At 47.8% G+C, this 22356-nt stretch overlaps 8 protein-coding genes across 8 annotated transcripts; 2 read left to right on the top strand and 6 right to left on the bottom strand.

Moving 5' to 3' along the window:
• Positions 1-1211: 1211 nt before the first annotated feature.
• Positions 1212-2298, bottom strand: F5147DRAFT_728154 (uncharacterized protein; the record flags this gene model as incomplete). The annotated part of the gene is made up of 4 exons (XM_041439307.1): positions 1212-1689; positions 1743-1956; positions 2002-2048; positions 2158-2298. Coding segments are annotated over 4 exons (699 nt in total), but the record flags the coding sequence as incomplete, so codon positions are not given.
• Positions 2299-4456: 2158 nt separating this feature from the next.
• F5147DRAFT_841485 (uncharacterized protein) lies at positions 4457-4839 on the top strand (the record flags this gene model as incomplete). The annotated part of the gene is made up of 2 exons (XM_041444383.1): positions 4457-4715; positions 4775-4839. 2 exons carry the CDS (start codon positions 4457-4459, stop codon positions 4837-4839), a joined length of 324 nt encoding a protein of 107 aa, XP_041285136.1.
• On the bottom strand, positions 4838-6116 carry F5147DRAFT_644444 (uncharacterized protein). Its single transcript, XM_041433140.1, has 3 exons — positions 5570-6116; positions 5138-5516; positions 4838-5087 (listed from the first exon to the last, which is right to left on the bottom strand). The coding sequence occupies exons 1-3, from the start codon at positions 5892-5894 to the stop codon at positions 4958-4960; spliced, it is 834 nt and encodes a 277-aa protein (XP_041285135.1). The 5' UTR covers positions 5895-6116; the 3' UTR covers positions 4838-4957.
• A 604-nt stretch (positions 6117-6720) lies between these two features.
• On the bottom strand, positions 6721-8039 carry F5147DRAFT_841483 (uncharacterized protein; the record flags this gene model as incomplete). Its single annotated transcript, XM_041444382.1, has 7 exons — positions 6721-7006; positions 7055-7245; positions 7299-7424; positions 7484-7562; positions 7610-7765; positions 7814-7926; positions 7982-8039. The coding sequence occupies 7 exons, from the start codon at positions 8037-8039 to the stop codon at positions 6845-6847; spliced, it is 885 nt and encodes a 294-aa protein (XP_041285134.1). The 3' UTR covers positions 6721-6844.
• Positions 8040-9689: 1650 nt separating this feature from the next.
• Positions 9690-10596, top strand: F5147DRAFT_728142 (uncharacterized protein). The gene is made up of 3 exons (XM_041439306.1): positions 9690-10182; positions 10267-10481; positions 10542-10596. Exons 1-3 carry the CDS (start codon positions 9823-9825, stop codon positions 10576-10578), a joined length of 612 nt encoding a protein of 203 aa, XP_041285133.1. The 5' UTR covers positions 9690-9822; the 3' UTR covers positions 10579-10596.
• Positions 10597-12757: 2161 nt separating this feature from the next.
• F5147DRAFT_588220 (uncharacterized protein) lies at positions 12758-13964 on the bottom strand (the record flags this gene model as incomplete). Its single annotated transcript, XM_041432072.1, has 7 exons — positions 12758-12931; positions 12980-13170; positions 13224-13349; positions 13409-13487; positions 13536-13691; positions 13739-13851; positions 13907-13964. 7 exons carry the CDS (start codon positions 13962-13964, stop codon positions 12758-12760), a joined length of 897 nt encoding a protein of 298 aa, XP_041285132.1.
• A 531-nt stretch (positions 13965-14495) lies between these two features.
• Positions 14496-17873, bottom strand: F5147DRAFT_621264 (WD40-repeat-containing domain protein). Its single transcript, XM_041432623.1, has 4 exons — positions 16762-17873; positions 16586-16711; positions 16408-16530; positions 14496-16352 (listed from the first exon to the last, which is right to left on the bottom strand). The coding sequence occupies exons 1-4, from the start codon at positions 17797-17799 to the stop codon at positions 14736-14738; spliced, it is 2904 nt and encodes a 967-aa protein (XP_041285131.1). The 5' UTR covers positions 17800-17873; the 3' UTR covers positions 14496-14735.
• A 104-nt stretch (positions 17874-17977) lies between these two features.
• F5147DRAFT_728133 (Sodium/calcium exchanger protein-domain-containing protein) lies at positions 17978-21339 on the bottom strand. Its single transcript, XM_041439305.1, has 21 exons — positions 20811-21339; positions 20718-20752; positions 20609-20657; positions 20528-20559; positions 20403-20477; positions 20343-20350; positions 20272-20290; positions 20180-20225; positions 20108-20134; positions 19993-20058; positions 19799-19941; positions 19726-19747; positions 19085-19671; positions 18925-19036; positions 18795-18871; positions 18722-18744; positions 18602-18671; positions 18535-18550; positions 18417-18482; positions 18324-18365; positions 17978-18272 (listed from the first exon to the last, which is right to left on the bottom strand). Exons 1-21 carry the CDS (start codon positions 21172-21174, stop codon positions 18232-18234), a joined length of 1920 nt encoding a protein of 639 aa, XP_041285130.1. The 5' UTR covers positions 21175-21339; the 3' UTR covers positions 17978-18231.
• Positions 21340-22356: the final 1017 nt, after the last annotated feature.

The following is a 22356-nucleotide window of genomic DNA, read 5'->3' as shown; positions in this document are numbered from 1 at the left end:
GGCGGCGTCACAGTGTTAAATGCCATATTTGGCACCATGAGTGTACGATTGGAAAACAAGCTCGTTCGATCACGATGAAGCTGGGTTAAAAGTATGTCCTTTCTGATTCATATCTGATCGATTGTTGATCTCGAGAACCACCTTCATAGATCTACAAATGCGGGAACGAGGCATGCTTCCGCCCAGGCTGCTAGTATCGATAGTACCGCTCAGACAAGGAAGACGATCCTCCCTGCGAACGGTCAGGATGCAGTCAGAGGATGAAACTCATTCGCCATGTTTCCTTCATGGACTGTCCCTGTCACGATATTCTGATGTCTACCATGCTTAACCATGCCACAGTCATGGATGCTGTTCTTCATCTAATCGCAAGAAACGAAACATGGCCTCAGCTGTAGATATCGGAGCACTTGGCCACGGTCGAAATCATGAAGCTGGAAAACATCATTATTTTTCAGAACAAGGTCGACTTAATCGTGGAAGCCCAGGCTTTTGAGTACCAAAATCAATCGCTGCATTCGGGTCATCGGTGGCATGGATCATCCAATGTTGTATTAATTTTGTAACAGGCACAGTGCCAGTGGTCGAGTCATTACCCATCTCGTTCCGATACACAACCAAAATACAACATCGACGCTGTCAACGAATACATTATAAAGCGTATACCTATCACGGTCCGTAAATTTGCTTCCGATCCCGGTTTCATCGTCGTCTGTTCCTTTGACGTCAAAAGCCTGGTGTTGAGATCGATGAGCTCAAAGGTGGTGTTCTCTCGCAGACGTCCTACGGGCTAAGGCAAGAAGTGAAGATTCGTCCGGGATCGTAACGAAAGACACTCAGGGCCGGAATCGTGCAAGCCTATTTTCAGCAGGATCGTCCATACGCTGAGAACAATCAATTGCAGTTTGCATTTTCGGGAGGACTGATTGGTATTCGGACCAAGATTGACCCTACGCTATGCAGAGCGGATCGTCTCGTCGGTCAGGTGCTGGATGCGATTGTAAGCTTCCAAAAGTTGATACTGGCGAGCATCCTCGTTTTCGATATGCTTGCGTGTTCTGACAGATTCTAGAGCTTGAGGTCATTTTGTTCCTCCTCTGCCGATTTGTGGGCGTTCGTCGAAGCTTCACATGTGCTGAGGTTGGAGAGGAGGTCGCGCTTTCGAGACTATCGAGAAGCATTGGCGGCTTGTAGGCAAGTGTTTCTGTCGGCTCAGTAGACTGATTCGCTACCTACTTGATGTGATCGGGGCCAATCCACATGTGTATCATTTGACAAGAAAACGAACGAAATATATCGCTGATGACCATGGGTATACTCAGCAGAAGCGCAGCGAAATCATAAGAAATTACAAAGGAGATCTTTAAAAGATGGCAAAAGAAACAGGGTAGATTAATGATGACCGTCAGTATACTCAAAAGAGGAACAGCATATAGAGAGCCAAAAACGAGTCCAGCGCCCAGCGTGTTTGATTGTGACATGAGGATTAGTGTTTGGAGTTGTGTTAGTGACGACGGGAGGTGCAGTGGCAGTGGAGACAGCAACCTGTGCTTGCGAGGACTGGGCTTGAGATGCGCCATTAGAATGTTGTGTGGTATTGCTATTGGGAGGACGTGAGAGGCCTGCGGCAGAGTTCCCAGGTTTCAATGGAATGATTTTCATTCGTCTTTCTCTTGCACATGCGTTCCTCTGTGTTGTATGAGATGGGATTTAAATATTTGAGAAGCAAACAAACGACCTACACGTTTGCCCTTGGCATAGGGAACATCGACTACTGCTGAGGGACGCTCGCGAAGCTCGATATCTTCACCGGTTGGTCTGCCAGAGAGACGACTTCGAACCCAGTGGAAAGGGCGGGGTCGCGAAGACGTATCGTGGGAGTCGGTGTGGAATAAAGAGGAAACCCGGTCACGAAGAGTGCTTACATGCGATGCCCATGATTGAGGGTGCTGAGAACACACAAGTGAGGAAAAACAGCACTGGATTAGATATTAATGACGTACGTGAGCCCGAACTGGTAAGTCGTCGAAAAAACCATGAGGCACCCGGCGCTGGGGGACGACGATTGGCTGACGGACTGGACGTCGTGTAGCATTAGCCTAGAAGGAATAGATTCAATTATGATAGGATAGGACTTGATCATAAAGTGTCACGTACAGCAAGGACCTGCTTGTCCAACAGAAGTTCGCTAAGGCCAGCTTCGTTTAGTATCCTACAAATGTCCCATGTATACGCATTTCTGTCGAAGCAGCCAGTGGCTAGTAACTTTCCATCTGCCGAAAATGACACAGAAGTCACGTAATGTGGATGCTGGAGGGGTGAACCGATGGGCAGGTTGTTGCCGAGGTTCAATAATCGCACTGTGTTGTCAGATGATGCGCTTGCAAGGATGCGGCCATTCGGAGATATTACAATGGATTCGACATCCCTAGTGTGCGCATCCAACACTGCGATCTGTTTCCAAGTTGTAGTACTCCACGTCCTAATCGAGCCATCGCGGAACCCTGATATAAGCATTTTTCCATCTCGAGTCCAAGCCAGGCACCGCACTGAATCAACTGCTTCAAGAGTACCAACAAGCTTGCCTGTCTTGGCATCCCAGATTTTGATGAAAGCTTCACCAATTGCAAACATGGTCATGTCTGGCGAGTAGACCACTGCCAACACATGTTGGTGCCCTGTCTTGATTGGTGCGAGGTATACCTCTCCGCTCTCTACATCCCATTGTCTTGCAGTCCCGTCATCAGATCCGCTCAAGACTCGCTGACCGTCTCCACTCCAGTAGACAGAAATCACTGCCTTTGTATGCCCCATCCATTTCACAATGACTTTGCCTGTGTCCATGTCCCACAACCTCACTCCGCCATCCTCACTCCCGCTGACCACTTTCTTCCCATTCGGAGATAATGCAATGGTGTACACCCGACTATCTCCGTCCCGCCAGTCGTATCCTATCTGTTTTCCACTCTTCAAGTTCCATACCCGCAGCGAACCGTCCAATGAACAAGTCATTATCCGTTGTCCGCCTGGTAGATGCATGGCACCATAGACATATTTAGTGTGTCCCTCAAACTTCTGGTAAGGCATTATCCTTGAGGTCTCCTGTCTTCCAACTTGAATGATGGGTGAAGACATCTAGGCGGAGCTCTGTTTCAGCTTTCATCTGACAAAGTCCAAAATCATCACTTACAACTATGTGTTCCTCAGCAGGTCACGACGTGTTGATACCAAGACACAAAGAGCACTAGGTCAAAAATGCACTGGGAGTTTGACGTGTTCGCTTCACAGCTTCTACTAGCAGGCTGTGCAACTGAAGCGCCCAAGCCTCGTTTCCGATCGACTTTACTATCCTAACTCCCATGTTCATTGTCGGTCCATACACCAGATTGCGCCTCACTATCCTTGCTATGTCTTGCAGAGTGCTGATACTAAGACACAACGAGCGTTAGGTCAAAAGCGCCACTGGAAGTTTGAGCTGACATGTCCTCGTGTTCGCTTCACAGCTTCTAGCAGACTGTGCAACTGAAGCGCCCGACCCTCGTTTCTGATCGACCTCACTGTCTTAACTCCCGTGTTTACCGTCGGTCCATACACCGATTGCGCCACACTATCCTTGATATGTCTTGCAGACGATTTTGTCCTCAAGTATTTTTTTGGATCTGCACGATGTAGATCAGAGTAAAGAAAATAGCTTTTACCTTTCTGATTTACAGTTTGCACCTCAAGCAATATACGAATTACATATCCGCGTCTTCATGTCCGATTCAATATCACATCGTACGAAGCTCCAACATGCGTTCTACTATCTCTCTCCGAAGATGATATTCAGGCATCAGTCTCCTCTCCACGAAGTGCTGGGGTTGTAGAGTTGGCCTTGAGAATATACACCACAACTCGACAACCTGAACGCTCCTTGTTTCTCCCGCCGCCGGCTGCATCTGGCTCGTATCGCATTTCCTATCATACTAGTCAGACGGAGACAAGGTCAAGACCAGGAGACACCCGTATATGAAGTCAAGTCAGACGGGCTTGGTGACCTGCTGATCACCACGGAAGACAGGCTGATTCCATTCTCGTCGACAAGGCCCCTGGCCCCTTGGCAGACATTCTTGCTTGTCCGTCCATGGAATCGTGGCCTACTAGAGCTGCCCAATCCGTCAGATCATATGCAGAACATGAAAATTTTGGCTCTGTCATTCGATTCGCTCGCCTTTTCTTTTGGAGAAAATGAGCCGGTTGACACCGATTCTCATTCGCGAGCATTACGATTGATTGTTTGCCTTGGACAGTCATTCAGCACATTTTTGTTAGCACGGCAACATAACGGAGAATACAAGAAAATCGCTTCGAATCGAGATAGTGTTGCGCAAGGCAAAGACATGATTTCTGTTCCATACTCCTGTCGTAATCCATCCAGCATTCTCTCCTATCTCACCATCCTCCCTTTCTCACCACTATGGCCACCGCGTGCTCCTTTCACGGTATTGTGGGCATTCAAAATGCTACACCGTATAGCTTGGATTCGAAAAAGAGGTTCTGGAAGATGGAAGGCTTTGTGCCTGTATCTCTTGATCCAGAAGATAGCATTGGTGATCCCCCAGTCTCTGTCTTCGTCTTCGGCGGCAAAACGGCACCTCCTGAAGATGGCATCAATTTCGTGTCATTACTACGACTGTCGACGAAGAGACTTCCTTGCCTTTCTCACCAAATTCGTCGTATGACTTAACGCATTTGGAGTTGTCCTGATGTACTCCCATATGAAATATACTATCAGCACGGTCTGAGAGTTCTCGAGTTCTCATGAATGTGTTCCACAATAACACTTTACACACCGACTAGGTACCTCCAATATCCAACATGAGAAAGTGAACTCATTTCTCACTTGAATTGCGCAATAACCTAGATCCAGTGCTACGACTTCTTTGCTGACTCTTAACGCCACTTGACAAAACATGTTCTAATCATAGAATACCAGAGCTCTCAGCTCGATGGATTCCCGAGGCGGGGTTCCCTCTGGAGTGTTTGGGTCTTGGAAGCCAGTATGAGGGGTGAGTATCGCGACGCTGCCATCTTTTATCGAGTCAGAGCTGAGGCCCTTTTAGCACGACGGAAAGCTCCCCCGAGTTATTTCACTCACCATTTGATAAGAACATACTCTTCTGGGGTCATTGCCTTCATGTATTTCCACTGATGGTTTGGGTTGTATTTGACTCCAAATGTCTCACCCTCACGGTCAGCGTATACATGAGCGACAGGCACCAAGTCTTTCTCGAAATCAACACTCCGGAAGTCACATAGTGCAAGCGGCCAATCTACAGCTGCATGTGATATGGGACGCCAAAGGTTTATTATTTGGAAGCGTCTGCGGAGGAGGGAAGGAGCTTCTGTTGGCGGGAGATGCCTATGAACACGGCCAGTGGCCGCCGTAGGCGTTTGGTCAACATGAACCCGGGAGACTGGTTGACGTTTCTGTGGGTTATGATTATCTAGCTCGCCTGGACGACGGCGACGAATAGCTGTGACATGAATTAAGGATCAAGACGTCGTCTCAAGTTGGTGGTCAACGTACTGTGATCGAAGATGACAATTTTGGATGCTCCCGTAACCCTCTTGATGAGGTCGATGCTCTCGGGGTAGTATTCGCGCTCAATCTCATCATTATTTAAGAAGCTGGTGTGCTTCGCTGCTTCTCGCCCATACTGAAATCCGGCATTGTCGAGCTTGTAAAGTTCTTCCTTTCCACGCACGTCCCCAACTTGCATATCATGCGGGTCGTCGACCCAGTTGCGTGTCGGCTTTCCTGTGGTGCTATCTGCGTAGACTCTATTATAGGGCCGAGAGCCGTCAGGTGGAGGGAGGAAGTAGTTGAAGGTGCTTATGGTGTCAGAAGCCATGATGAGTCCGTTGGTGCTGGATGTAAAGCAGAATGTAAGCCTCCTTGGTAAGTTATATCCTACTTATATATGCCTCGGACCTCCAAGGGCTGGGGAAGCCGTTTGGCTTACATATCATATCTCCTGACTGATTGCTGACTGAATAGTGTTAATGTGAATGAACGCATGACTTTATGACGCCATCGAACTGCAGGATGAGTGATGATCCAAAGTTGTAGAACCTTACCTTGCATCAGTGAATCAGTGATCAAGCTCGTGATATTGTAACTATGATGGCTATAGTAAGATATAATTCTGCTCAGGACCACCACACGGCGCTTTGTTTGGAGTGAATGTGAGTTCGCTTCACGAGTACCTCGTAGTAGGTACCACCGTTTCGATCCCCTCCTCATGTCGGAAAAAAATTCCAAGGGTTTCAAGGCCTTGCAAGACATTTTAATGCTCTATTTGGTGTCCTTATAAGGGCTTTTTAACGGGTAAGATTGGTACCTAACTACACAATTATTCCGCCCCTGTCTTTTGGCTCTCGGCTAAAGCCTAACACCACTGACGAAACTCGTATACAGTAATCACATACGATTTTTGTATCCATGATCAACAGGAAATAGTCTGCAGTGTAGCCTAAGCGCGATTCCAGGCGCTCAGGCCTTGCCAAAGTGAATTCAAGTCTCCCCCCAATCTCTTCGGGGCGACTCGGCATCCCAACATACCTCTCAGATACTAGCTCAAACTTGGGTTCAAACTCTCGTGGGCAACATTTTCACTTACCACTAGCATCAATGGGATTGATCTTGCAATTGAAAGGTGGCAGGCATGAACTGGTTTGCAGCAGAACACAATGAGAGGATATATGGACATTAGTAAACATACGCCCGCGCAAAATTAAACATTGGCCCAACTTCCAAAACAATTAACAGTCATCTCCTGAGAGTCGTTGGCTGTGCATCACGTCAAACTGAATGATCTGTCTCCTCAATCATCGATTCTATGCCATAGCCCACGTTCTGCTCTTCTCCAAAGAGATCGGTGAAGGATTTTAATGGGCTGCTGGGTTGGGAGTTGTTACCTACACGGAAGTGTACTTGCAGGATGATGAGGCAGAATATGATTCCCTAAAGAAAAATCTTACAAACAGTTGCGTTTGAGTTAAGTAAACTCACCACAACAGGAGGGCCAATATCCATCGCGGGGTATTGGCCGTTTGATCCCGTCAAGAATGCTAGAAGGAGTGCAAGGACACTGGTAGCATATATAGCGCCGCCTTCGACAATGACGATCAGCACGGGTAAAATATCAGCGGAGCCGCCTGAGGTGGAACGGCGACTGCGCCAGATGCGCCAGGAGATCAAAGCTGTCATATCCTATACGTCATGAGCCTGCAGATTAGCCATATAATAGACGTACTAGTGCAAACGATACTGATAAGCATGGTCAATATGTAGAAAGTTGTGATCAACCCAGGAATGGTGGTGTAAACAGTCGTCCCTGCGACGGTTCGAGAAAGGGACCAGACAATATAGTACCCAATCGCTGCGAAATATCATGAGACGAGGTAGTCCTCGAATGATACCTTTCGACGTGATGCTCACCGCCATTGGTTAACAACGCGATACAACCAGGAATGCCAACCAAGAGGCTTCTATTGTTGAGCACATAGCATCGCCAAACCTACTGCACATTCAAAGGGGAACGATATGACAAGTGGGGAAACTCACAAGGACACTATCAGCGACAGTAGGTTGCGTGACGTAAAGTGCGGTTTTTGCGAGTTCCAATGGCGAAGCGAGGTTGGAGTAGTAGGCATCCGCGCCGATTGTATCCACGTTGAGAACGAACGCCTCTAGCGCTCGAATGAAATCGATAATTAGATGCTAACGACAGTGTCAAACTATTTTCTCAAAGGGTGTGATTACACTTACAGCCGTTGCAATGCAAAGCAGCAAGGTTGCTACCGGGAGAAGGAGGTCCCGTTGAATACCATACTTCTTGACCAGTATGCCCAGGGTCAACCAGTAAAAAGTGAAGAACACGCCTACATAAGCAAAGAAATTGAATATCATAAGTTCTTTTAGAGGTTGGTAACGCACCGTAAAACAAAGTCTCTAGGAACAACGCTAAAAGCGAAGCTTCGGGCAAAGATATCATGATTATAGTCGAAAATGTCCCTCAAGGACAAGCTGAAGTTGCTGAACTAAGTTTCAAATTGGTAACAACCAAGATCATATTAAGTGCCGCGGAACACTCCACTGCCCCCAACGGATCAGTCTACATTGAGACACTGTCACACTAGTCTGTGTTCGCTGTGCAAGGCTGTCAAAACCTGTGAGCTTAGTTTTGATTGGAACTAAATTAGACATGTGATCGAATGAGTCATTTGAAGCTGCAAAACATGAGTCACTCAGGGTGTAGTCTTGAGCTGTTTCATCACGACTCATCGGTACCCACCAGCAAGCTTGGCTCTTGATGTATGAGGCCTGAGGAGTTGCGAAGGGTGTGTGGTCCGACTCCAAGGTTGCATTTAAACATGACAATTATATTCGTATTCACCATAATGGCACGAATCTTCTTTTGAATGCTGTGTCAACATGACCTGAGGCCTGAGGAGAACTTGAAAATTACAAGGTGCTGGGCGAAACTTTCCAAGGCTCATTCTCGTCGCCTATTCGGAAGTCACGACATCACGTGTATGGAGAAATGGGCGAGCGGAAGTCGAAAAACGGTCAACATGAAGGTCCGCAACTCAGAAGGGGTTCAGGCACAGAACAGTATCGCGTGACTCACGTCCATACAGCTAAGCTCAAGCTAGATATAATGCTTGCATAACCGTAAAAGTTCCTACATAAACTCAATACGTCTTCTCGCAATCCCTTTCCTAATTCGAAAGCTAAAGAGCAATAAGACTTCATAGTAACGCAAGAAGAAGACAATAAATACCTCTCTCGGATATATTGCCTAGTTGTAGCGCATGTCGTGCTTGAGACGGTAAACAAAAGCCTCTGGTGTGACAGGTGTTATACATAGTGATCCACCAGGCCTGTAATGACTTACTTCTCTTGTGAACACGGTGAGATCCAACGTCCTCGCGCCCCGTGTCGCCGCTGTCACTGTTGTCGCTTTCGTCTGTTGAATGAGAGGCGGAGGACTTAGAGTCGCGGGAATTGGAACTTCTCTTGTGAACGTAATGAGATCCAACATCCTCGCGCCCCGTGTCGCCGCTGTCACTGTTGTCACTTTCGTCGGGTGAATGAGAGGCAGGGGACTTGGAGTTGCGGGAGTTGGAACTTCTCTTGTGAATGTAATGAGATCCAACATCTTCACGTCCCGTGTCGCCGCTGTCGCTGTTGTCACTTTCGTCGGTTGAATGAGAGGCGAAGGATATAGGGTTGTGGGGGTTGGGCCCTCCCTTGTGAACGTGATGAGATCCAACATCCTCGCGCCCCGTGTCGCCGCTGTCGCTGTTGTCACTTTTGTTGGTTGAATGAGAGGCGGAGGATTTAGGGTTGGGGCTTCTCTTGTGAACGTAATGAGACCCAACATCCTCGCGCCCTGTGTCGCCGCTGTCGCTGTTGTCACTTTCGTCGGTTGAATGAGAGGCGGAGGATTTAGGGTTGGGGCTTCTCTTGTGAGCGTAATGAGACCCAACATCCTCGCGCCCTGTGTCGCCGCTGTCACTGTTGTCACTTTCGTCGGGTGAATGAGAGACGGAGGACTTGGAGTCGCGGGAGTTGGGGCTTCTCTTGTGAACGCGATGAGACCCAACATCCTCGCGCCCTGTGTCGCCGCTGTCACTGTTGTCACTTTCGTCGGGTGAATGAGAGACGGAGGACTTGGAGTCGCGGGAGTTGGGGCTTCTCTTGTGAACGCGATGAGACCCAACATCCTCGCGCCCTGTGTCGCCGCTGTCACTGTTGTCACTTTCGTCGGGTGAATGAGAGACGGAGGACTTGGAGTCGCGGGAGTTGGGGCTTCTCTTGTGAACGTAGTGGGATCCAACATCCTCACGCCCCGTGTCGCCACTGTCTATTGTGTCAGACCTTCTCTTGTGGGCATGGGAAGATTCAGCCTCCTCGCGCTCCTCGCGCATCCCGCGCTCCTCACTCCCTGTGTCATCATTATCAATGTCGTCGTCATCGTCGGCTTCGCCGCTTGCATCAGGATCGGCGGTCGAGTCAGAATTAACGGACTTGTCGTCGGAATCAGAGTCGGAAGAGTCAGAAGCGACGGACTTGTCATCGGAATCAGAGTCGGAAGAGTCGGAAGCGACGGACTTGTCATCGGAATCAGAGTCGGAAGAGTCAGAAGCGACGGACTTATCGTCGGAATCAGAGTCGGAGGAGTCAGAATCGACGGACTTATCATCAGAGTCGGAGGAGTCAGAGTCAGAGGAGCTGGCGGGATGGGGAAATGGGAGGGGAGACGACGCGAGAAAACTAGGTGCACCAAAATCAACCGAGTCAGGTGTATCAGGCGTATCGCCAAAGTCAACCGAGTCAGGCTCATCAGGTGTATCAGGTGTATCGGGCATCCCAAGCCTGGGTTTAAGATGACCAATGAGGTTGGAGGAAAGTTCCTGGCGTTTAGCCAGAGCTGCATAGCATATCAGCATCACTCTCACCGACAAGAATGGCACGAGTCCTCAGTGCTCACAAGTATGTTTTTTGACCAATTTTGGTGTCGAATGTGACGCAGCAATAGCAGCGAATGTAACGAGTGTGGTGAAAATGAGCGTGAGCTGCATGGTTGGAATTGGAGTGAGTATTCGGGTGTTATGGTCGAAGGGATCATCTAGCCAAAATCGCGAGGGCTTTTATTTGCCACGAACTCGGATGTATCGTAAGAAGCAAGGTTCTTCGGATACCTTCCAACTTGGCACTTACGAGGCATCCCTTCTATGTCATACTTCGAATCCGTGTTTGGCTAGGATGACCTTCAAATCCCTTCTCTTTCTATCACAATTTACCTTTACTTGGTCTTCAGGAATAACCTGACCCAATCAGATTTCATGAAGGCGGAATATATCGGTAAACATTTCTAAAAGGTGACGTTGATAGTAGTCGAAGGCATTGGATAAATGTCAAAGTTCAGATTCTCTTACTGAATCGTCACGGTGTCTCGGGAGTGCGGTTTTCCATGGAACAATGCAGGTAGTGGGCTACATCCTATCTGGTATGAAGAATTCTGATTAGAGTAGACTCATTTAGTATGAAAGCAGGAAACTTTCCTTACCATACTAGTCTGTACAGACTTGCAACCCTGTAAGTCCCATGGCGCACAGAGAGCCTTGCAAGAGGACTAGCAGAATTCGGAGCTGTAAATGTCGGCGCACGACACAAAGTGGGGTTACCTGCAAGCGAATAAACTATTGAATAGGGCACTCGAAGTAAAACCTACAGCACCCTGAAAGGGTGATTATGTAACCTGTTCGGTCACTATATATCACGTATCACGCCATACAATATTAATGCCAGACAACCATGACTAAACAGTATAAACAATACTTGGAGTTCTGGACTGAGGAAAGCATGTCTCACTCAATGAAAGCGAGTTCGAATCAATGGGGTTTGATTGTCTGTGACAAAGAAAGAGAGTAGCTACTATAGTTGCCTCTCTACCCTTGCCGTGTCTTGCAGATGATCCTGTCCTCGCGTATCATTTTCGATCTGCTCGATGCAGATCAGGCTAAAGGAGATAGCTTTTACCTTTCTGATTTACAATCTGCACCGCACTCAATATATGATTGCATATCCACGTCGTTCACGTCTTGATTGTCAGATTTGGGCAGACTATGGAATACAGGGGATTGCCGCTGCGCGGCTAATCTTTTCGAAGGGATATCTGTGCAGGTCTGCTTATACGTCAATACAAGCGCTCCGCTCACCTTGGGATGTTCCGTCCGGTCTTATCTTGTCCTCTTCTCTTGAAAATAGCATTTGAATGTCTCAGCGACGCCATACGTCTAAAGTGCGGTGTATAGCTGTCCGTGTGCAAACCGATCTGCGCGCAGATCAAGCACGGCGTTCTCAAGCCTGTCAGCCCTTGACATCCATCGAATGTCGTCCTATGAGCAGATCGCAGGGGAAACTGTTTGCGATTTACGGTCCAACTCGAACGCGCTGTATTAAAAGAAAAAGTGATGCGAGGCAGGCAATACTAAATTGCAAAAGGAGGATTAGAGACACGGAGATAAGCGAAGAACGCACACAAATAGGAGACCGCCGAGCGCACATGAGTAGCGAGCGCTTGAGCGATTGGGAGTGCATGTGGAGCATGCACATGGAGCCAATGCGAATTTCTTCTGCAGGATCAACCGCGTCCTTGATATATTAGATGTATATGATACGAAACCTTGAGCCTCTGGTTGAGTAAAATCGTTTGGATAGTTTTCGAAATCATAACGGTCATCATGTTCTTGAGCGCTGAGCGCCTGGCTATTTGAGAATTGCAGATTGCTGTCGAATTCGGGCCAGCGGTGGCCTGGCATGGCAGCATACGGAAGAACGACTTCATGGCTTTGAACGCCGCCAGTCGCAAAGTTAGCAACAATTGGATCGTGTCATCCGGACAAGATAGCAACCGGTGGCGTCATTGGTGCCTGTCATATGTCGGAGTGGCGATAGACTAGTAGACTCTAGTTCAAACTTGGGGTTCAAACTTTCGCGGGTAGAATGTTCACGTACTAGTAGCATCAGTGGGGTTAATGTTGCGGCTGCAGATTGTGTCCGTGATGTACAGCGAGGTGACAGGTATGGACTGGTTCGCAGTAGAATACAATATATGGATATTAGTAAACGCACAGAAAAGCAGAAATTGGTTCAACTTCGAAAACAATTAACATTCATCTCCTGAGAGTCGTCGGCTGCGCATCACGTCAACTGAATGACCTCCGTCTCTTCAATCATCGGTTCCATGCTATGGCTCACATTCTGCTCTCCTCGCTCTCCAAAGAGAATGGTAAAGGGCTTTGGTGGGCTGTCGGGTTGGGGGTTGTTACCTACATGAAAGTGGACTTGCAGGATGATGAGGCAGAATACGATTCCCTAAAGAAAAGTCTTATAAACAGTTGCGTTTAAGCCAAGTAAACTCACCACAACAGGAGAGGCAATATCCATCGCGGGGTATTCGCCCTTTGATCCTGTCAAGAATGCCAGAAGGAGTGCAAGAACACTGGTAGCATATATAGCGCCGCCTTCAATGATGACGATCAGCACGGGTAAAAGATCAACGGGGCCGCCTGGGATGGACTGGCGACTGCGCCAGATGCGCCAGGAAATTAAAGCTGTCATATCCTACTCGTCATGAGCCTGCAGATTAGCCATAAAATAGACGTACTAGTGCAAACGATACTGATAAGCATGGTCAATGTATAGAAAGTTATGATTAACCCAGGAATGGTGGTGAGAGCAGTCGACCCTGCGATGGCTTGAGAAAGGGACCAGACAATGTAATACCCAATCGCTGCGAAATGTCATGGAATGAGGCAGTCTCTGAATAATATCTTTCGACGAGATGTTTACCTCCATTGGCCAACAGCACAATACAACCAGGAATGCCGACCAAGAGGCTTCTATTGTTGAGCATATAACATCGCCAAATCTACTGCCATATTCAAGGGAGAACGATATGGCAATTGAAGAAACTCACAAGGACACTATCAGCGACAGTGGGCTGCGTAACGTAAAGTGCGGTTTTTGCGAGTCCTAACGGTGAAGCGAGGTTGGAGTAGTAGGCATCTGCGCCGATTGTATCCACTTTGAATACGAACGCCTCTAGTGCTCGAACGAAATTGATGATTAGATGCTACGACACTGTTGAGCTGTTTTCCCAAAGGTTGTCATTACACTTACACCCGTTGCAATGCAGAGCAGCAAGGTTGCTACCGGGAGAAGGAGGTCCCGTTGAATACCACGTTTCTTAAGCAGTATGACCAGGGCCAAGCAGTAAAAAGTGAAGAACACGCCTACATAAGGAAAGAAATTAAATGTTATAACTTCATCCAGAGGTCAGTGACGCACCGTAGAACAAAGTCTCTAGGAACAACGCTAAAAGTGAAGCCTCAGGCAAAGTTATCATGATTCTAGTCGAGAATGACCCTCAATGACAACTTGAAGTTGAACTAAGTTGGAGCTGTCAAACTGCCGCCAACGACCAAGGTCATTGTAAGTGCCGCATGCCTGCCCACTGCCCCCGGGATTACATTGAACTATGAAGGCACTAGTCTGTCTGCGTTCGCTGCGCAATGCGCAAGGCTGTGAACTTAGTGTCATGAACTAGATTCATTAGGCATGTGACCGAATGTAGTGTCTTTCTCGCAAAACATTGATTCATGGCGTTACTCTGAGTCGTTTCATCATGACTCACCAGCTGCCAGCAAGCTTAACTCTCGATGCATGATGAGTTGCGAAGGGTGCCATAGTCCGACTATGAGCTGTATGGACAAAAATGACAATCAAAATGGCAATTAATTGTGACGAAAAATCACCACGAATCTCCTTTGAACGCGGTCGATCGAATGACTTAATCATGAGGAAAAAATTGCAAGGGTGTTTGCCAAGCCGAAACTTTCCAACGGGTCAATATTATTAATCCCTAAAAGGTGTTTGTGGGTCAAGCTTTCTTCTAAAAGTTCCTATTCGGGAGTTTAGAGAACGGTCGAGTCGGGTCGACCCTACGGCGTACCCCAACACTGCAGTGCAAGACAGCCTGCCAACACAGCATGAAATAGGTAGTAATTATGAAAGTCCGAGTTTATCGCGACTTGAAAGGGGTTCAGGCACAGAACAGTACCACGTACATACAGCTAAGTTCAAGTTATATATAATGCTCGCATGGTCGAAAAAGTTCCTACAAGTAAACGGTTTCCAGACAGGTGCGATCAATGTACCACAAAGAAGCAAAATCAGGTACACCGGGAAGTTCCACATAAATGAATCCGGTGGGTACCCTTCTCCACCCATCCTCGAAAGAGCGATACTGTCGTGACAGTCCAACCGGTATATCTTCCTGTGGATTCACCTCACTTCTTTCCAGGAGATAAGCTGCCACTTGTTTAGGAAGACCTGGGTTTTGCGAGTCCTCTGCAGGGATATAGTGGAATATGCCTAGTGCATACTCTCTGAACATTGCTTTGAACCTGTAACCTCTGGTGTCGATCTTGACCTCGCCAATCCCATGGTGTGTGCAGTAAAATTTGGGATTTATGATGGGGTGGCCATCAAATTCGGGTTTAGCCATCTCAAGTGGTACAATGACCAACGGAATACGCAATCCCCTGCTGGTCAACATCATGTCAAGTCGACCTATCGAGACAATGTCGGGATGTCCCACATAGCTCAATGGCGATGCGGGAAGAGCAAATGATGCATGATGTTTGGCCGGCTCTCCTGCCCAGTTGAGCACCGATGAATATCCGCCAGCTTGCATGATGGCTTCAATGAGCCTCCCAAATGCGCGCTCTCCACCTTCTCCGTATGCGATTTGCAGGCTGACGTCAAACATTCCCATGAGCGAATAAGCAACGTCTTCTGCCCGCGTAGTTATTCGTTGCGCAGCCCAGGTCATCCGCTTATCAATATAGTGAGGAGTGGGTTCGAAATCGATGAGTTCTGTTTCAGGAATTCCAGTAACTTCTTGCAGGACCGTCATGAGAGGGGTATCCTCTTCCTTGTCGTCGTCTTGATCGGTCAGTCGCTGCCAATCCTTGTTGAAGAATTTTATCTTCCTGGGCGCGAGAAGTTCTTGTAAAGTCCATCCTCTCATAAACCACTCTTCCAATCTCAAGTCTTCAATGACAGTTGTCCCCCCGAGATACGCGATGCAGATGGACGAATTCCGGTACCACCGAAACATTGACCGGATCGACTCGTCAAGCTCCGCACTGCTATTCTTGTCAATGCAGCATGTATCTGACCACAGAAAGTGTAGGTCAAGACGTCTGGCCTCTTCGCAACACTTTTGCAATTTCTTGTAGCCAGGGCTCTGCACTTTGTTCTCACTGTGCGAGGTGTGCAATGTATGACGACCGTCCTTCGGCCGAGACGTTATGTTGGACAACAAATATCCGACATTCGAAGGGCCCGAGCTGCCAGACAGCTTCCTCTCCATCATATCTTGGTATGAAGGTTCTCCTGAATCTAGCCACCGATGGGAGAGAATACCATATTCGACTTTGCGCCGGACAAGAGTCGGGACGACTTTTTCTCTCGTCAACGGCGGCACGAAGCGTGCCTGAGCTTCGACTACCAAATCTTCAGTAATCTCCTTGATGCGATCCTGGAAATGATTCTTCACGAAGTTCCGTCCGACGAGTTCCATTGTCGGAAGATAGATCAGATGAATTGGAATTTCGTTCATGACATAGCGATTGAACTCGTCCAGGATATCCTGAGCAGGACTTTGGCCTTGGTTCGTAATTACATTTTCTATCTCGTCGGAGCGCGGCTCGATTTCAGCAATTCTCTGCTAAATATACAATCTGTCAATATCGTGTTTGGTCTCAAAAAAAGTAAATATTCACTTGAGACGACAAATGCTTTCCAGCATTCCAGAAATTGAAGGCCTGTCTCCACCACTTTCGGAAATGGCTGTGCTCCGCGGGAGAAGCTACAGGATCTGTATCTTCCTTGGCTGTCGTAGGAGGCTGGAGAAGCTACTGTTAGCGAGCGTACAGAGAAAGAAGCCTGATTGAATCCTACCTCCAGAGGGAGTGGTCCATGGGATGTGATTACGGCCTGCGACACAGTTTGTTCAGGGCCACTCTGTACCTCTGGGTACATGAGGTTCATTGGAGACTGATCCGGGAGTGATGAGTCGGGTGCCGACTAGCTGGTGGTTTGTATTCAGCAAATAAATGAAGAGGTAGCTTTCTCACGTCTTCTTGCTTCTCCGGCCCAAGGGTCGACAATGGTCTTGAGTTGTGCTCATCCTGCGTAATGTTTTCGATGTTCCATAGACACAATTTCTTGTCGCCACAGCCACCAACGATAAAACGGATATCAGCTGAAATAGCCATGCAGAGCACCGGTTCAGCATGCTGGAGCACGAGTTTCTGATCAAGGGTAATAGCATTCCAGAGTCGTATAGATTGATCTCCGCAAAGAGCAGCAATGAGCTTCCCGTCAGAAGAGACAGCGACGTAGTCAGCCATCCAGGCCGCATCGCCACCAAGTGAATGTCCTTCTTGACGACCAGTCTCCGAGATCCAGACACGGATCGTTCTATCGAGCGATGCAGTGACCAGACGCTGTCCATTGGGGAACCATGCCACAGACAACAGCCCACCCGTATGCCCAGCGATAGGGTTGACTGCTGCTGGTTTTCCCGTCTTCACATCCCAAATTCGCAACATTTGCTGATCTGGAGCTAGGTGGGATACAGAAGCAATTCTGCTACCTTCAGGAGAGAACGCAACTTGGCGTTCGGAGGTCGTGGACTTGATATCCATGATCAGCTTCGCGGTGCCCACATCCCATATCTTGATTATTGTGCCTGCTATGGAGGCGATGGTAGCACTGTCGGGAGAGAAGGAAATGGAGTTGATCCTGTTCGAGTGTGCTTGAATGGGCGCTGTTGCCAAATTACGCGTCGTTGCGTTCCATATTAAAATTCTGCCGTCCCCGCCTCCGCTCACGAACATCGTCCCATTGGGCGAAACGGCAATCACATTGACTGAAACCTTGTGTCCTCGAAGGGGTTCTCCTATTGCTTGACCACTTCCTACATCCCAAAGGCGAATCCTACGGTCATAGGACCCAGTAATGATCATTTTGCTGTCTGGAAAAAGAGCTACACATGTTAATGGGTCGGTATGCCCCAGGAAGTACTTGGACGGAAGAGATTTGGGTTCATCTGGTAGACGTGACATTGATATTTCTGGCCCAAAATCTTGCTTGACGTCCGAGACAGACATGCTGGTAGTTTCGTTCCCGACGTCCTACGGTTCTAGGGTACGACGCCTGCGGCCTGGCACAAAGACGCATGGCATTGCACATGCTGCACATTTCGGAGTTCAAATAATTATGCAGTGCAAAGGTAGCTTCAGCCGCCAGCGTAAGCCCTTGGCGCCCCATCTGGCACCAGGTATAGCATAGTAAGACAACCGCATAATCATATTCAAGTAGTAAATAAAGTACATCAATTAAATGTTCTACTGTCGAAGATAGTTCAGATGTCGTACAGTGTGTGTGAAGTAGGATGTGGAGTAAATGAATGACGATTCCGTAAAGAATGTGAAAGTGAAACGAAGGACAACACCCGTAGGTGAATGAATGGGCGTTCTACTCTACAGGGTAAATACAACCCCAGGACGCAAGATAGAAAATGTTCTAAAGGCCGATCATCGTTATATGCAAACAGCAAGTTCGCTTGGGAGGCTCGAGGAAACTGTGGAAGATGGATCAGTATCTGAAGGCGTCACATGACTGTTGACCTCACCAGGGTAGAACCAGAAGGAAACGGCTATGATAACGTACAAGCCTGCGGGAATATTGAGTACGATAGCCCACGGGTAGTACTGAACCTCCTCACAGATCAAGATGATACCCTCTAACCAATTTGATTTCCCGTCCGCAACCACGATACTCATGGTTTGCACTGCATGAAGATGATTAGAGAGTGCATATTTCATAGAAAGGTCGAAGCATACCTGCAACGTAAAGAACCTATATATCTGCTTAGCTACAGATGGACTGATGGATTGGAACAGCACCTACCACAGACTCAAACGGGTCGAATAGCAAAGCCAGTGGCCTGCCCATGATCCATCCAAGAGTGATCATAAACCTTGTCCCAGGATTCGGTATCAGAGCATGTTGAATATGACGAGCACTTACGGAATAACCAAGAGAGTGGTTTGCTTATGCTAACATGAGCATCGTGATACAAGAAACAGTGAAGGAGACTTACTATCGACGACCCGACAGCGATGCTCACGCTCAGATCTAGCTGGTCCTTCACAGAAGTATTGACTGCAGTAACGCATTCTGCATAGCCAATGTGTCAAAGTGCCCCAAAATCAGGAGTATCTTGTACATACCTGCGATAGAGCTGACTGCAGGAAGTAAGACAAGACCGACCCATTGCTTGCTAATTGTCGTTGAGATTCCGTCCATGGATTCCACGAGATCTTCAGCAGTGATAGTCACCGTCTAGAGGAGTCACTGACAGGTACCCATTCGAACTGATTCATCACTTACAATAGTAACCAATGTCAATAACAGAAGGGTGACCATCCAGCTAAGCTGCGGCTCTCTGAAACTATTCGTTGCTGACGGCGACCTGTGCAGATCCGCACCTTCAGAGGCAGTCATAGGCTCTGGTGAAGCACATCGGATAGGATCGGTATCAACGGCGGATGCCGTTGGTGATGTACTCCAAGGCGGATTTAAGGGGGCAACAGTGCTGCCATCTACATGATCGTGCTCGCTTTGCGTAGTTTGCCGTGACACTCCCTCGGACGACTGATTGGTAGACTCCTGTGTAACCCCTTGCTTAGTGGTCTCCGGAAGATGCTCCTTGCTCCCTGTCAACGTGATCTCAGAGGCAGAATTCAACGGCGAGTTCTTATAAGGCAATTTGGGCAGCGCTGAAACACGTCGAGAAGTCAAACTCCGAATATCATGCATACTAGGTTTGTCGTTCAGGGTCGTGGATGAAGATAGCATTTCGGTTAGATAACGCGAATGAACTGGTATCTTGACCGATAGCTTGCTACTCTTGAGTTTGGAATCTTGATAGAGATGCTTGTGGGACCAGAACTGGAAAAGAAGATAGGCGACATAGACTGTCCACATACATCGTAAGTGGTTCTCGAAGGACACATGAGCCCAGGACTTACTAAACATGAGTATGATGGAGACCTACGACAATTTGATCAGAGCGAGTTTCAGTAAAGTCAAAACGAATCTTACGCCATAGCTCATCTTCAGAATATCATCCTTCTGCTCAAAGGAGCCAGAATCCTTTCCGCCACTGATTGCAAAATGATACGCAGCAGGGAGGAGCAGAGCCCCAACACTGATACTCAGGAGTGATGAATGTATCTGTGTAGCAGCTGGAAGATCTATTAGCTATCTCGGTATTGTTATCACATATGTGACCTCACTCTGGCCGAACCCTTGCTCAGAGAAGCGAAGCCCGCCTGCAAAGAAGCACATTCCTAGAACAAGGACTAAAAATATGAGGATCGTTATTAGATGAGGGAGAGATGCACGACATACGTAGCTTGCTCAAAATCGAACCGATTACTGAGAGTATCAGATTAAATTCTCAAATATGTTCGTTGAACTTACGCGAAGATTGTACGACTCTTAGTTCACACTTCCTGAGGGCGGTGATCTAAAACATATTAGCAGATTCTCACGCATACAGGTCCAGCGCTTACTGCAATAACCATCTCGACACTTGTGAGATGCGCGTCAAACAGCTATCAATAGCCAAGGAGCTTAAACTCACGTATTACTCTGCATACGTAGAGGTTGAGGAGTATCCAATCGTTAATAGAATATGACTTACCATACTCGCATTAAGCAAACCAGCCTTTGTGCCTCCGATACGAAGGGCCAGCTCACGAGTTGAAAGATCGTGAAGCTAAGAAAGGAACGCTCGATTCAGTCGACCAATGGAAGAGTGTGTCATACCTTTACGAGAGGGATCATGGACAGGATGCTGACTGTTGGAAGAGTCATTTCATGCTTCAAGAAGAATTTGACGTAGCTTACATATGAATATAACCTTGTGGTGTCTCTCAAGCACGAAGCTCAGTGTCCACTTAGAATAGTAGCGCGATAATCAGTGAACCCAACAGGATGTGTGAAGGCGGTCACTCACAGAAACAGGAATCAACAACAATAAAAGGTTGAACCCTACGACCGTCAAGTTTAGCACGGGTACTAAGGGACAAGCAAACCGAGATGCACTTACATGAACCGAATAAGACGACTCTCCAGCCCTGCCAGATGTGTTCTGTGGGTTCGGATACCTGCCCCTTTCCGCCACCAGGCAGTGGCTCACCACCTACAGATTCCACGGGGGAGGATAAATTCCATCGAAAGGGCGATTCGTTGGTCTCACTCGACAAGCCTTTGTCCCCAGTAAATAGAATTGAAGTTGGGCTGCATGAAATAGTGGAATATCTAGAAACTGTGTCCTGGAGAGACAAGTGAAGATCTCTTGAGGGTCTATCGGTTGGTCCTGTCGCGTCCGGAGATGAACTTGAAGGGGGCGGAGGATAGCTGTAAGCCCGCAGGATGTCTAACGTAGTGGACCCTGGTGAGATGGAAGACATGAGGAGCGGGGACGCGAGTTTCGCGCGTGAGCGTGAAGGAAAAGGAGGGAGATGGCGTCACCACTAGTCTCTGGTTCGCTGTATGTTACTGGTATATGTATAAGTTTGTAAAACGGCATCTTGTCAGTTCATTTTGCATTCTCGGCATGAAACAAATTCTAGCGCATCATTCGTTCGTAAACGCCTACCTTTTATGGAAATAACCTCCGGGACCGAATTTGACTTAAAAAAGTCAGACGTAGCCACAGGTGTCGAAGTCACATCAACCGTCGAAGTCAGACAGAATTTGTCGCACTCGCTGCGGAAATGAGATGTTAACTCCACTATAATCTGACTCCCGACGCCAGGCGTAAAACTCAAACCCGACATGGACGAAATTCAAGCATCTAACACCACGAATGGACGCAAACCTTCAATTAGGACATTAGAACCATCATGTACCACTGCCAGCAACCTCGTAACTGCTTATCGAGTCGCCCATCTGTCCTAGTTGTCTTTAGCTAACCCGGCGCACACTTCTCACTAGCCGTGACTCAACTCTCAAGTCATGGTCCCAACTTCTTCGATGGCCCGGGGTTCTTTGACCTTGATCACCAACCGAGTTGCGTATCAGTGTGTTTTTGATGATTGGCACCTGTTCAGGGAAAGGGCACATCGAAGTCTGGCTATCAAGGCTGCAATTAATCTGGACTGCCATTTTCTTCATGGGTATGTAGTACGAACTAGCGCTGCTATTTGATCGAAATTGCTCTTTATAGTCACATGCTGATAGGTGCATGCAGAATTGATTACTCCCTGTTACATCGACAAATAGTGGCGAGGGCAAGGCACTGGTTTCAGCACGGCACGGTAAGCTTCTGCCATACGCTCGTTGAATATCCTGATCCAGTCCTTCAGCGCTTTTACCTGGATTCACCATCGCACCGCTCAACACTGGGAGCCATATTGATTGCTAATGAACATTATGTGCTCAGTGGGGAAGGAGGGAAGGGATTCATCATCTACATAAGATGGCCCGCCATGAGGAATACAAATCCTAGGAAGTACCATAAAAAACGCAACTGTATCCATAAATTAATCACACACTTCTTTTTATCTATCATTCAGAAGCAAACCAGCCCACCTCCCTCTAATATCCAGGTGGCAAAGCTGACCACACAAGTAATATCCAATATGATGCCT

The sequence above is a fragment of the Suillus discolor genome (genome assembly GCF_016758755.1).
Source record: "Suillus discolor strain FC423 chromosome Unknown F5147scaffold_135, whole genome shotgun sequence".
Taxonomy (NCBI): domain Eukaryota; kingdom Fungi; phylum Basidiomycota; class Agaricomycetes; order Boletales; family Suillaceae; genus Suillus; species Suillus discolor.
The sequence above is the reverse complement of the archived record's forward strand: the minus strand, read 5'-3'. Positions and strand labels throughout refer to the sequence as shown.